The sequence below is a fragment of the Agelaius tricolor genome, unplaced genomic scaffold (genome assembly GCF_023055355.1).
Source record: "Agelaius tricolor isolate 1412-34295 unplaced genomic scaffold, bAgeTri1.0.p SCAF_4, whole genome shotgun sequence".
Classification (NCBI taxonomy): Eukaryota; Metazoa; Chordata; class Aves; order Passeriformes; family Icteridae; genus Agelaius; species Agelaius tricolor.
Genome location: NW_027269264.1, coordinates 37,579,109 through 37,593,628, shown reverse-complemented (window position 1 = coordinate 37,593,628; position 14,520 = coordinate 37,579,109). Strand labels below are relative to the sequence as shown.

Here is a 14,520-nt window from a genome sequence, read left to right as displayed (position 1 = left end):
AGCATTAGGAAGAAGAGTGCCAGAGACAGAATTGTGAGTCAGGTGAGGAAAAAAAGTTACAGGAACACAAGCAAGAGAAATACTGTAAAGTCAAGTACTGGATCTCCTTGTCCATTATCTGAAGCATCTTTACTGTGAGGATATGTACAAAAAGTACATATCCTCACAATAAAGAATTGGCATCCTTCTCCTAAGAGAAAGAAAAGCAACTTACACCTAAAGAGGTTTGATGATACTAATCATCTGTACTAGGAGGTGAAGACACATGCTAAGAGTGAAATGGGTTATTTTCAAGTGAGTATCTTGACCCTAGGTACATTGCAAGTAATTCCTCCAGTGTCTCACACTGACCTAACATTTATGGAGATTGACGTAAAGGCTAGAGTGGAGTCATAAAGTGTATCAGTGAAAAACACTTTAAAAGTTTCTAAAGTAAAGCTCTGCCACAGTGTGGGCATGCTTGTGCAAGTATTCTTCTATTTGACAGAAGACCTAGTGAATCATAATTTGCTTGGAGAAACTGAGTTTATTATATTAGAGACCAAAATTTTCAGAAAATTTGTATTAAGCAATTTTCCACTGTATTGTACTTATTCTTGTAATGGTTTAAAAAGTGTAATTTAAATCTATATATGTATTTCATATAGCTTAGAATGTCTATTTAGGGCCTACATTGAAAAATTAGAACTGTTAGCTTCCCTACTTCTGTAAATATAGGCATGGCTTTTTCTTAGTGTCAGTAGAAAATACACGAGGGAAGAAAGGGAAAACTACCATGTTTTAACATTATTTTGTTCAGCAAAAAGTGGGTGAATCTGAACATAAACTACTATTAAAGAATAGTAGAATTTTTTTCCCTACAATATCAGAGCTATGAGCTACTTGGAACAAAGCACAATTTCCATGTGAACATGGTAATTTTATTAATTGTTCTTGTGTCTACTAGGAGTGAAATATTTGTCAATTTTTATGAGGTTATGGTAAATGTTGGAGACATTACAATCATCAGATTTTATGCTTTCTCAGTAACAAAAGTAAGCATTTTTTCTTTACTCTTGTAAATATTTCCCCCATACTGTCTCTTAAAAGAGAATTTTCCTCTTCCCATGTAGCCCTCCCTATAATTTTAGCCAATGTTATAAAAGTATTGGTTGTATCTACATAACAGCATGAAAATTAAAATTTACTGTTAAATGACATTACAAATGAAGGGAAAAATAATCAAAAAGTATTGTCTCGAAAAATCAATTTTCTTAATTTTAGGATCCAAACATTTTGATAGCATGTATTGAAACTACCTAACACTACATATTCCTGAAGGGAGGAATAAAGGTTAATTAGTTACTTCACTTTCTATTTCTATGTCTTAACATGGATTTTAACATTAACTACTGACTTCCTGCATTTGGACATCATTCTGCGGTTTGGAGTATCCCTAATGCTTTATTTTGAAGTAATGCAGAATTTTAAACTTGGGTGAAATATACTTAGGAAACAAACTAATTCAATAATAGGAGGTTTATAAAAAGCATAGCTGCCATAATTTTAGCACACTTCTATCATAATTTTTCCTATTTACTTCCTAAATATAGTTGTTCTCTCAGTTATGGATGATGACCAAACACCCCACCAACAATTTTTATAAATGAGCATCATTTAGTATTAAATAACATATGAGGCTCTTAAAAGCACAGCAATTTCTAAATTACTAAAAAACAATGGAATTCATTCAGAAACCTGAACATTCTTATGGGAAAATGACAGACTTCTGTGAGACTGTTACAAAAAAGCAGAGCACAAACTTCTCCTGGACTACACTGCCATAGCTTCATAGCCTTCATGGCACAACAGTAACATCAAGTAAGGCTTTTATGCTACACAAAGCCAACAATGCAAATTCATCAGGTCTTTAGGCTGTAGGTCAAAGTGGAAAATATTGGCTCCAATCAGGAAGCAAACTTCTGAGATCAGATGTCCTTTGGAAATTCAAGATGCCCTGAAGGTTATGATAACCTTCCACTTCATCCCCATTTATTCTTCTTGTACTTTTGTTAAGACCTGTGAAGTGCTACAATGTTCAGTTTCCTTGATAAAAATGCTTTGATGTTAGAAAAATTATTTTAGTATTGCAAATTCTGAACTTCAAATAGTATTTCAGATATGTAGAGAAAGACTTTTAAAGAATTTTTAAAGTCTTTTCTAAAAGACTTTAAAATAGGAAGGTATTTTAAATATAAACATGTCACAGAATTGGGGGGTTTTGCCATTTGTTCATGACATTTTATTTTATATGCACGTCACTAAATCTGAAGTCCCAAAGAAAACTTTTTAAAACCTGCAACATTATAAAAGCAGACATAAAACAGTGTTCCTTTAGCAACAAAGAAAAGGGGCAGGAGATGGAGGGTGGGGAGTGAGAGAGAAATAGTTATGCATGGTCTTACATGGCTTGTGGACACATTTTGGTTATGGTTTTTGTTGGTTTTGTTTCATTGGAGTTTTTGTTTCTGTGGTTGGTTTGGTTTGGTTTCATTTTGTTTCATTTCATTTTGTTGGATTTTGTTTTGATTTGGGGTTTTTAAACTAAAAGAGATAGTTAAACTGTCCCTAAAAATACACACCATTTGAACTCCACCACTCTTAGACCTCTGGCAGGAATATGCATTCTGTTTGTTGTTGAAGTGTTCATACACTGTAGATTTGAGAGAGACTGCCATAGTTAAAGACAGAAGACATCATCATCTGAGAGAAAACAATGACACCTGCATCAACCAGAGAAGTGACAGGAGGTGACATTCTTACAATTCATTCTAGCTGTGTTTCAACTAGTTTTGAAAAAGCTATTATTAAGTTTGGTATATGTGTCTCTAGTATCTCTGACTGGAGTATTTTCTTTCTAGTTGTCCAAAACATTCCTTGACATGCATTTCTTCTAGAAAACCTCTCAGTGAAGGTTACTTTCACTAAAATGAAAGTCTTGTAATGCAGCTGATGTTTGACTAATAGTAGTGAGTTGACCCTGGCTGAATGCCAGGTGCCTGCTCCTCTCTTCCTCAACTGGACAGGACAGAGAAAATATCAGGAAAGGTTTGTGGGTTGAAATAGGGACAGGAAGAGACTGCTCATCAATTACCATCATGGGCAAAATAGATTCAACTTGATGAATTCAGCTTGATTTTATTACCAATCAAATCCGAGTAGGAGTATGAAAAATAAAAATTAAATCTTAAAACAACTTTCACCCATCCATCCCTTCTTCCCAGCCCCAAATTTACTCCTGAATGGAGAATGGGTGTTACAGTCATTACACATCACTGCTGCTCCTTTTGCTTCACACTGTTCCCTTCTCCAGCATGGAGTCCCACCCACCCACTGCAGACAGTTCTCTACTAAATTCTTCAACATGAGGCCTTCCCATGGGCTGCAGTCGCTCATGAACTGCTCCAGCGTGGGTCCTGTCCTCCAGGCACAGCCAGCTCCTGTGTGGGTCCCCCATGGTGTCACAGGTCCTACCAGCAAACCTCCTCAGCATGGGCTTCTCTCTCCACAGGGTCACAAGCCCTGCCAGGACCCTGCTCCAGCACAGGCCTCCCACAGGGTCACAGCCTCCCTTCAGGCATCCACCTGCCCCAAACAGGGTGCTCTCCATGGGCTGCAGGTGGATCTCTGCTTCCCTGTGCTCCTCCATGGCTGCAGGGGCACAGCTGCTCACCATGGTCTGCACCAGGGGTACCTCAGCTCGGCTGCCTTCTCAGTGACCTTGCTGTCTGCAGAGTTGTTTATGACACATATTCTCTCTCATCTTTTCTAGCTGTTGTTGTATAGCAATTTTTCTATCCCTTTCCTAAAATGTGTTATCCCAGAAACCCTACCACTGTCACTGATGGGCCCACTGTCCTACCATTGTCACTCCATCCTGGAGTCTCTTGGCATTGTCTCTGTGGGACATGGAGGAAACTTCTGGCAGCTTCTCATAAAAGACATCCTTGTAGCCTGCCTGCTGCTAAAACCTGGGCATGCAAACCCAATGCACTGCTCAGACAGGAAGCTCACTGGTCACTGAAGAATGAGGTACAGAGAAGCACCTCCTGAAAGTACCACCAGATTACAAGATTTACTCCAGCACTGAAGACCATCCTTCTCATATAGAAGGAGAGGTATTCATAATATTTTTCATTTTGCATACAGGCTGAAAAGAGACTTTGAAAAGTGCTAGAACTGCAGGCACACTTTAGCTGCATGAACTAAATGTGTGCTTGAGAGTATCGCTGCTCTTCATTTTGAAGACAATTTAGTCAATTGGACTGCATATTCTTATTATTTCTCACTTTTTTTTGGTCAAATTATCAAATTTAATGTTATTACATCATCTATAAGTCAAGGTAATTCCGACTTTTCCAAAACTATTTTAGCTACCAATCTTATCTACTCCTACAGCCCTCAATGGTTGTCCGTCATTAGTAAATTATTTTCTTACTCCAAGTTTTATGGGCAACTTTCTGTCGTAAGCCTAGTCCACTATCCTCATATTTTGACATTTCCTTTGTTAACCCATTTTTATTCTGTTTATTCTTTCTCACTCTGTTTTTCACTTTCAAAATCTCAGCCAATTCCTCCACAAAACTGCAACAGTGAATGGTAAAATACCTTTCTTTTCCTGATACACCTCTTCCAGTGGAATCTGGAATTCCTTACCAGTTTAACTAAATATGCTTTACAGCATGTATAGGACAAGCTAGACATTTTAGAATGTACCCAAATATAAAAGCATAGAGCAGAAAGCCACCTAACTCTTCTGGAGTGTTCCTCTCTTCACCAAGAGAAAAAGTCAAACTTTGACAGTTTAGGGGATACACACTCAATTCTCACTCCTGGTACAAGAAGTTACTGTTTGTGATTTTTGCTTATTAGACATCTTAAGCATTTTTGGTGTGAAATATATGATGGTAGGAAAGCAGACATTCTGTATGTCAAACATAAAATTCAGTTTTCTAGAGAAATTGTTCTGAAGTCTGAAGGGCCAACTTTTAATTTTATCTAATTCACAGAAGTACTAAGAGTAATACAAGGCTCTCTGAATCATGGCTAGGGAGAAACAATCATAAAATGTTAGTTTCTCCATTGTTTATGCCCTCAAGAAAGAAACTATCACTGTGTACCACCATCTTCAATAAAAACAGCTGGTAATGAGCCTGAACTGCTCACACAGCTGAACAGTACCAAAACTGGGTTATATACATATGAACAGTGTAAGTGGTAAGGAATGGAAGCCAAAAATTTTTTTTTTAAAAAACTGTAACTATTTAACAGAAAGTATGACTGACTATTACAATCAGACTACCAGTTCCTTTAAGGTTTCAAGAAGTACTTCCCTATTATTCTTCAATCAAATTGAACTAATTTGAATCAATACAAGGTTAAAAGTGTTAAATTTAACACACTATGATATACAGGAATTCATACTGAAGATCTAATGCCTTCTCATCACTGTATAATTCAATAAAGTACTAACAACAAGTTGAGCTGCTTCCTCAGGGAAGCTTATAAATTGAATTTTGGAGAAACTGTGGATAATCTATCAAAAAATTGTATTATCATAATTGTTCTCTTTTAATCACTAAAGAATTTTGATCTTCAATTCAAAAGTATTTTTAAAAACTCAGTATTCCATAGCAACTATACAATTAGTAAAAACATGATCTTTCAAAGTGCAATTGTCCCATTCTAAGCTAATTAGAAAGCTATCCAGAAAAGCATTTCTCCTTGAAAATTAAAAGACTGATAGTCTGATTGTGATTATAATGTTCAGTCATACCTTCTATTAAATATTTATTTGAGGGGGGGGCATTATTTCTTTTTGCTCACTTTTTGTTCCTCACTACTTGTACATATTTTTATGTGTCAATTCATCAGTCATATGGATGAAGAGGTGAATGAAGGGCAGATGCCTGCTCAGCACATTCACTGAGGACACAGAGCTGGAAGCAGTAGGTGATACCCCGGAGGGCCATGCAGCCCTTCAGAAGAACCTCGGCACATTGGAGAGATGGACAAAGAAGATGGAGAGATGGACATCTGAAATTCAGCAAGGGCAAGTGCAGGGTCCTGCACCTGGGGAGGAACAGCCCCAGGCACCAGCACAGGCTGGGGCTGCCCTGCTGGGGAGCAGCTCTGTGGAGAAGGACCTGGGGGTCCTGGTGGCCAAGAAGCTTCCATGAGCCAGAGTGTGTCCTGGTGGCCAAGAAGGCCAAAGCTATCCTGGGGGGCATTGGGAAGAGCATTGCCAGCAGGTGGAGGGAGGTGATCCTGCCCCTGTACTCAGCCCTGGTGAGGCCTCACCTGGAGTGCTGTGTCCAGTTCTGGGCTCCTCAGGACAAGAGAGACATGGAGCTCCTGGAGTGGGTCCAGCAGAGGGGTGTGAAGATAATTACAGGTCTGGAGCACCTCTCTTATGAAGAAAGGCTTAGAGGCAGTTGGGTCCCTTCAGCCTTGAGAAGAGATGACTGAGAGGGGACCTCATCAGTGCCTGTAGGTATAGGAATGGGAGGCACCAAGCCAGGCTCTTCTCAGAGATGCTGAGTGATAGGACAGAAACTGATGCCCAGGAAGTTTCACTTGGACATGAGAAAGAACTTCTTTATCATGCAGGTGAGTGAGCACTGGAACAGATTACCCAGAGAGGTTGTAAAGTCTCCCTCATTGGAGATATTCAAGAACAATTTGGGTACCACCTGTCCCATGTGCTCTAGGATGACCCTGCTTGAGCAGGGAGATTGGACCAGATGACACTGTGGTCCCTTCCATCCTGACCCGTTCTGTGATTCTGTGTAATTGAGCACTCTTTTGTTGTATGTTACATATTCAATGTAGGTATGTCCTTAAAATGCTTCTATTTTTCACTTAACAATGAACTCAATTTCCTATTCTAAGTCTGAAAAGAGGTACAGCCAAAGAAAAATGTTTATAAGGCTCTCAGAAACAATTCTTTTACTCACACATGCAAGTAATGTCTAGTAGGTACTGGAAACTAGGAGATTGAGAGGAAACAACAACTTTGACATTTGTAGAGGCATTCTGTCACCGCATGGGTAGAATGACAGGTGATGTGGCTACCACAAATCATAAATTTGAAGATTTTTTACAAAAAAACTTGTATAAAAGCTAAAGGAATGTTATTTCTGCATCTTATCAAATTAGCATTTGACATATCATGCCATCTCAAGAATTAGCTAGAAGCCTCAAAGAGCTGAGATTTCAGAATTTTAAAATACCTTATATACAAGAAGACAAAGAAAAAAACAATGATAAAAAAATTCCTATGATCACAGAATATATGCTATCATTATATGTTGGGATTTTTTTCAGTTTCTAACCAGTCCAAGCTCTTCAAGCAAATTTTGGTCATCATGCCATCTTTGCATGATAAAATTGCTGCATATATTAAATACTTTTGTGGGGAAATATTATGTACAAAACATATACAAATATCTCAAATGCAGATGCCAAGTGGATGGTGCCAGACTCTTCCCAGTGGTGCCCAGAAACAGGACAAGGAGACAAAAACTAAAGCACAAGAAGTTTCACTCAAGATGGTCCCTTCCGACCCTAGTAATTCTGTGATTCCATGAATATGTAGATGTATGACATAGGAATTAGAATGAAAATACTTTATTGGAAGATTGGGGGTTTTGTTATATATGTGACAAATTCACAGCAAGGTCACCTATACAATACAAAATTTTATTTACAGGAATTTGAGAACTATTAATATTTAGTGATTGGAGGAGCTCTTTCTTCAAGAAGGAATGCAGGTGGCGAGGGGAGGGGAGGGGAGGGGAGGAAGGAAGTGGCGGAAGGAAGTGGCGGAAGGAAGGAAGGAAGATGGGGGAAGTTATTACATGTATTTTTAAATTATTATTATTATTCAGCTCTTATACAATTGCTTTGGAATTCCAAAACTCATCTACACTACATGTGTAAGGGCTTTTTCATACATAATATAGACGAGAGCATAGTTGCCTGGTCATTATCAAATATAATAGGTGGGCTAAAATTAACTGTTTACTTCCAACTCCTTTTTTTGATCAGCAGATTGCTAGCTTTCATTTCAGTCCACACTGGAACTTTCAACAGTTCCATCCACTAATGGGTGGAAAAGCATGTCAACCATAACTCTGTATTGTTCAACCCATGTACATAAAAAAAAAAATCTTGGTAAAAGAAAGTGCCCAGTCTTTTTAGAATCATCACATGGTACTAAGAGTGCTGTCTTTTGATGGGAGGCCTGAAATATTTCTCAGATATTCTCAAATATTCTCAAATATTACTCAGATTTTATCAGTGTCATAACAACATACTCTTTAAAACTATATGCTAATACTTCAAATGTAACAAGTGATGCTGACTTCTCTATGCCTGTTTTATATAAATCATTCTCGAGTGAAAGAGGACTTAAAGCATATCAATATTGACAACAGAATCAATGTTTCAATGATAGTAGTTTGACTTATAATAAAGAAAAAATAAAAATAAAAAAAAAAATTTACCTTTTAACCACTTCTCTTTCATAAAGAAAGGCAAAAATAAGTAATGGGGGAGAAAATATTTTCAAAGCCAAATATTTAAAAATATTAAACAGAGTAGGAAGGTTGTGAGTCAAGTCTCAGAAGGACAGATTTAACTGGAATCTGAAATCAAAGGGTATACAATGAGTCTTCAGTTCTAAATTTAAAGCCCCTGGTAATACATACTAAATAAAATGAAACGCTACTCATGAATACCATATACAGAAACGTGGAACATCAGAATAGATAATGATCAAGGAAAAAAAATTATACTGATTATTAACTAACATTAAAGAGGTGGTAAATTAAAATGTATTCTTATTTTAAACTCACTCACTTGTGACCAATCTCATGTGCAATGGTAAAAGCTGAACCTAGGCCAATATCTTCATTAATGCTGCAGCTCCTTTCAGGCTCACACATTCCAGCCACAGAGGCCAAGCCTGAATAAACAGAAGGAGACACAAAGGGTCATGCCAAGGTGTTTCAGTCTTAAAAGCCCTAGTTATAAATGCCTAGATTCTTTTTAATAACTTCTATGCACAGAAGGAGCAGTTGGCAAAAGGTTAACTTTCTAGTCATTTGCAAAATCACTGGGGGGAATTTCACTTTGCCGGCTAGACATTAATATTTTTTGAACTGCAGTCAGTGCTGGAAAATGTCTAGACTAGGGGTTAGATTTATAAATTTTACTTCTGGTAACTTGGGACCACCTAGTAACTTGAGCCAGGAGAGGGAATTCAAGAAAGTATTTCTATTTTAACATTCTTGTGCCTGAAGAAAGCAAAATGTATCCACATTATTTTTCTAAAGAAATCTGTTTAAGTTTAGTGGGTTCATAAAAACATACAAGCAACTTTTTTAGCTATGAAAAATCTCACATAGTACGTTAAAAAAATTAAAAAAACAAAACTGAATGCATCAGTGAAAAGAGAGGAGACATGTTAATAACAAGCAAGTATTTAAGCATGGAAGTCTTTTCCATTTATCACCCATTATCTTCTGGCATTAAAACCTTATTGTGCTACAAGGGCTTTTAAAAACTTTCTTCAGAGAGAGGACACTACTGGCACTAACTGACTATGGCTCTTCTGTATCTTACACATTTTGCAGCAATAGATTATTACAGAACATAGTGCAGTCATAATTTAGTGCCACTAGAGAAAGCTTTAAACATCAGGTTTATTTAACATATTTCTCCCCTAGAATTTCTGATCTGAAAGAAGCAGTAAACGTTTCTTTAAGGAAGTTACCTGCTGAGTTAACTACATTACAAAAAAAAAAACAAACAAACAAACAAACAAAAAAAAAAACCACAAAAAAAAACCAGAAAAAATAATACTTTATAAATAAACAAAGAAAGAAAATCCAAACAACCCAAAAAAATTGAAAAAACTTAACTTTGGTCAAGAGATGAGGGGAATGGAACAAGCAGTGGGGAAGAGAGAAAGCAAACTATTTATATGAGTAGGGGATTCAAATTATTCTACTTGGACTAACAGTAAGGAAGTCATAATATGACAAGTGCTTCCTGTTGTATCCACATTAGCAATTAATTTGAAGACATAGGAGTGGATCAGCACAGTGAAGCACAGAAGTTGGGGCTCTTCACATATCTTTGCATGCTGATTTGGCCATTCTGGACTAGTTGAATCCTGTAGGCAGAACATTACTACACATGTGACTCAAAGCTTCCTGAAGGGAAAAAATATTGCTGGGGTATCATGAGAACACACCCCATGGGCAATCTCAGGTTTCCTGTAGGCACATGTAGAGCATTTGGGGGGTATCTGTTCTATGTTTTCTCCCAAACAAATCTAGTTGGGACACAGCAAAACCACTCTGATATCCAAATTGACGTGGGCAAAAGCTGACAATGTGTGTCTGGAGAGTTTGCAGTGTGGAACCTGCAAAAAATGCAATAATTATAGTTCACCCATGGTGTTCAAATTGAAGAATTCTGAAGAAAACATGGCAATACATATATATACAACTATCATGCTCCCCTGCAAAGTCCACTGTATTTGAATGATAAAGTCATCTCCATCTTCAGGTCTTATAACTGAGGACTTGCTTCAGCAAATGAGAAGATCAAAGTAAAATAACTCCATACCATGCTTGCAGAAAGTGATAGAGATCAAGCTAAGAACTCAGTCAGTGACTCAGACTTTAAAAGGACTTGTCCTTCACCGGAGCCACAGACACACTGCACAGATGTCTGAGATCTTTTCTAAGGGGTTCCATGACAGGTTCCCTGCCTCAGGTGTCTGAAATAGGATACAGATGTTTATGCCACATGAAATCTTCTACTTCTGTCTCTTCCTAGAATACCAATTATTCAGGTTTCTTTTGACCTTCTGAGACCTCTCTGTGGCTTTTTTCACAGACTCCTTTATATATATGATTAACTTTAGTTATTGGATGTCAGTACAACTTAAGCATATCAAATGCCTTGCAAAAGAGGACTACAGGGCCTAGTCTTTTCTCCAATTCAATGCCTATAATGCAGAAAAATTGTCATGGTTTAGTTGCCAAGACCCCTATAACAGTAAGTTGGAACTGATACCATATGTGACTCTTATTTTTAATTTGTTTTTAATTAAACTTTTTGTTTTATAAAATATTTGCCAAATCTATCCTCTGTTACACTGGATTCAAGTGAAGCAAAATTTGCCTTTATGCCAAAATCTGATAGGGTAAGAGTTAGTACATTAATGATCTGTGTCAAAAGTAAAAATATCAGATAGTTCATGCATGAATGTATTCTCTTTCAACCTTTCTTTTTTAACACTTGCAAAGCCACTTCTAAGACATCATCTCTTCAGTTTCATGACCTCCAATGTCAAATAAAATCAATTACATTTGGAAATTCATCATCATGATTTGCCTTTTACTAAAGCATGCTGTGGGTTTTGTTATGTTTATAGCAGGCAAAATTCTGGTACCTTTCCCCATGTAAACTACACCCCTTTGCCAGAAGCATTGTACTGACTTGTGAGAGACTTACAGAAAAAATTAACATGGGTTAAGGCTATCAGTAATAGTGATATACAGTAATATAGGGAAAGATGAAGCAAATACATCATGAATTCAGAATGAGAAAAGTGTTAATAATATGAAGTAGCTGAATTAGAATTTTGTCTTTAATCACCTTCAAGAAAGAGGCTTATGAAAGGATGCAAACTGAAAACAAAATCTAAACAAGTACTATGTTAATCTTTGAAGAACATTCCCTTTATATGTTAGAGCATCATTGGAGGCAACAACCTATACTACAGGTCATCTATAGTTATTTATAGTAGTAAATAACTACTGGTGACATTTAGGAATGGAGAGAACAATAGCTCTCCATCCTTAATCTAAGGTTGACGTGTGCACTTCTCCATTCTCAAAGTACTGTTTTAAGTAGTTTCAATGTTATTGTATTTTCTATAACTGTACTTTTTTTTTCTAAGTCTGTGAAAGGAAAAACATGAAGCTGTACTTGCTGTGTACAGCATGGCGATAGTGTAAACCTCAGAGTCCATTCCTTTTGTAAGGTTTATGGGGGTAGTTTTATAACCTTCCTGAGGATTTTTACTTCTGTTTTTTTTAGATTATGGACACCAGTAAATGGAAACAAACAGCAAGTTCTCTTCTGTAAGAAGTAAAATTGAGTCATAGGTTTTATCAGTATTACAGCTGTCAGTGATGAAATACACAGCACCAGCTCACACAATTCAAACTCCCAGCAATATATCAAATCCAAAATCCACCTAGATTATTTTTATTTTTCATGTTTATAAAACTGCAAAACTTTGAAAGTACAAACTTAAAAAGATGTAATCAGTCAATAAACCAATAGCTAAGTATAAAGCCAGGAAACAGCAAATATGAGCTGAAATTTCTCTTTATAATCTTACCCAGTGTTCCACAAGGCTTGTTTTTATAAGTGCAGATATCATATCTGTTAAGAAAAAAAAGTAGATAAAGTATGTCAGTGAATCAGGTTTGTAAGATACTTTGTATATTTATCACATATCTGTATCATAGTCCAAGTTGTCAGACCGCAATCAGTTTAATTATGTGCAGCCAGCTGGTGTCGGCCTTTTCTACACTCTGGTGTAAACCACAAGCTGCAGTACACTCACAGCCGCTGGCCTCAGGCCAGTGGGACACCTGCCAGCAAGAAAAAAATGGTTAAAGTGGATCTTTGTAATCACCAGCTCCATAAAGCAGTCTACCACTCTCTTATGAAGTTACAGCAGCATGGCTACAGACTGCTACTGATTCTTAAACCCTAAGTTTTACTTATCCAGCATAATTGGAAGCCTCCTATGGTCTCACACTTATCAACTAAACAATATTAAGTGTAAGTTGTACTACTTAGTCTTTTGTTCCATTTAAAAAACTGAATCCTTAATTATTATACCATTTTTTAAAAACATCTTATCAACTGTCATTATAGTGCCATTCTCATTATCCTTCCATAATTACAGTGTATCCTAAGAATATGTGCTAACAACATAAAATGAAAACCAATTCTGCAAAAAGCTGAAATATTTCCTTAAAGGAAAATTTTTGTCATTGTAGATATAATCTTTGAAACACAGAAGCTAATGAGTTTTTGTGTGGTTAATATGTAAATATCTGGAGCTAGCATGAAATTAAAATGTTTTCTGTGGCATAGCTTTTAAAATAGCAGTGGTCATGCAGCAGTCAATTCATTAATTACACCTTCATATTTTGAATATGCAATCCTATAATATGGATAGTGATAAAAGTACACTCCCACAATGCTATTTATTTTCAAGGATTTATATTGACTTCCTTTATTTCTGAAGCATACTATGCTTCAGAATAATTTCTACTCTTTAGAAAGCCAAATGAAAAAAAACATGAAAATATACCATCTTTATGCTTTAATTTTAAACCCAAATAGTTACTAATTTTGGGCCACCAGACATTGTCTGCTAAAAATACTGTAAGGACTGCTATCATATAGGAGTCTGATCACAAGATATATACCTTACACTGCTAAAAGAGTTATGGTCTGTCTGCAAGCCAAATCCATGGACAAAATAACAAAGCTTAAAATTTGGAACAAATCCAGTAAACTCTCTATGCATGCAGACTGCTGTGACCACATGGAATTCCTTTGATTTTTAAAGGGAACTGAGTGTGGAGCAGTTTGTGAGATTAAGCTATGATTTTGAACTTAAATATTCATGTGCATTAATTTCATCAAGGTGGTTCAAATGTGCACTGATTTCCTGTTTGCTGTCTGGAGGAGGAGAAGGTAACCAAATCAGCAGTCTTATAGAAAACATTCTTATAAAAAAGCATTCTTATTTCTCTTGAAATGTCCCTAAGTTCCAAGATGACAGGGATTCGAGTAAAGGAAGGATTTTTACTGAACTTTTCCTGCCTTTTACATAATTAAGGAACCAAACTTCTTCTTTCTGTGTTCATGAGAGTGTCTGAACCTAATCCTATTGAAGTTCAAGCAAAATCTGTTCCTCAGAGAAAGCAGATGGCTCAGTCTTGTTTAGTGAGAAAAACCCTAGCTAAATTCTTTAGAACATAGTTGAGAACTGAATGGAAAAAAGTCTCTGAAATACACAGGTTTTCTGCTTTTTAATATCCAATGGCAGTAAGGAAAAACAACTGAAGACATACATCCTTAGATAAAATGGATGCTTGAGAATATAGGCAATTCCACTCAACTCAAGTAAAATGTTTTCATTGACTTCAGCAGAGCTGAAAACTTTCCTGATGGTCTGAATCAAAATATTGTCCTACAGGTATGAATCTGAAGTTACTCCTCACCTTAGGCTGAGTTTCACAAAGAACTGTGACAGGAGAGAATTATATAAATTAAGTCCTTTGCTTCTGTTATATTTTTGAAAAACAAAAACCACGGCATTCTTCAGTTTCTGCTGGGAACTGTGTGTTCTTCATTGTGCATAACCTAGCA

The 14,520-nt window shown here is 36.6% G+C and overlaps 1 protein-coding gene across 4 annotated transcripts in view; it reads right to left on the bottom strand.

Annotated features, from left to right (window-relative positions):
- The window catches only part of ADAMTS6 (ADAM metallopeptidase with thrombospondin type 1 motif 6), a 143,162-nt gene that overhangs the window by 72,304 nt on the left and 56,338 nt on the right, over positions 1–14,520 (bottom strand). For all 4 annotated transcript variants that reach the window (XM_071425335.1, XM_071425338.1, XM_071425339.1 and 1 more), the window contains exons 8-9: positions 12,467–12,510; positions 8,902–9,007 (exon numbers count right to left, since the gene is read on the bottom strand). In XM_071425335.1, coding sequence (XP_071281436.1) covers positions 8,902–9,007; positions 12,467–12,510 — 150 coding nt within the window. The remainder of the gene's footprint in view (positions 1–8,901; positions 9,008–12,466; positions 12,511–14,520) is intronic.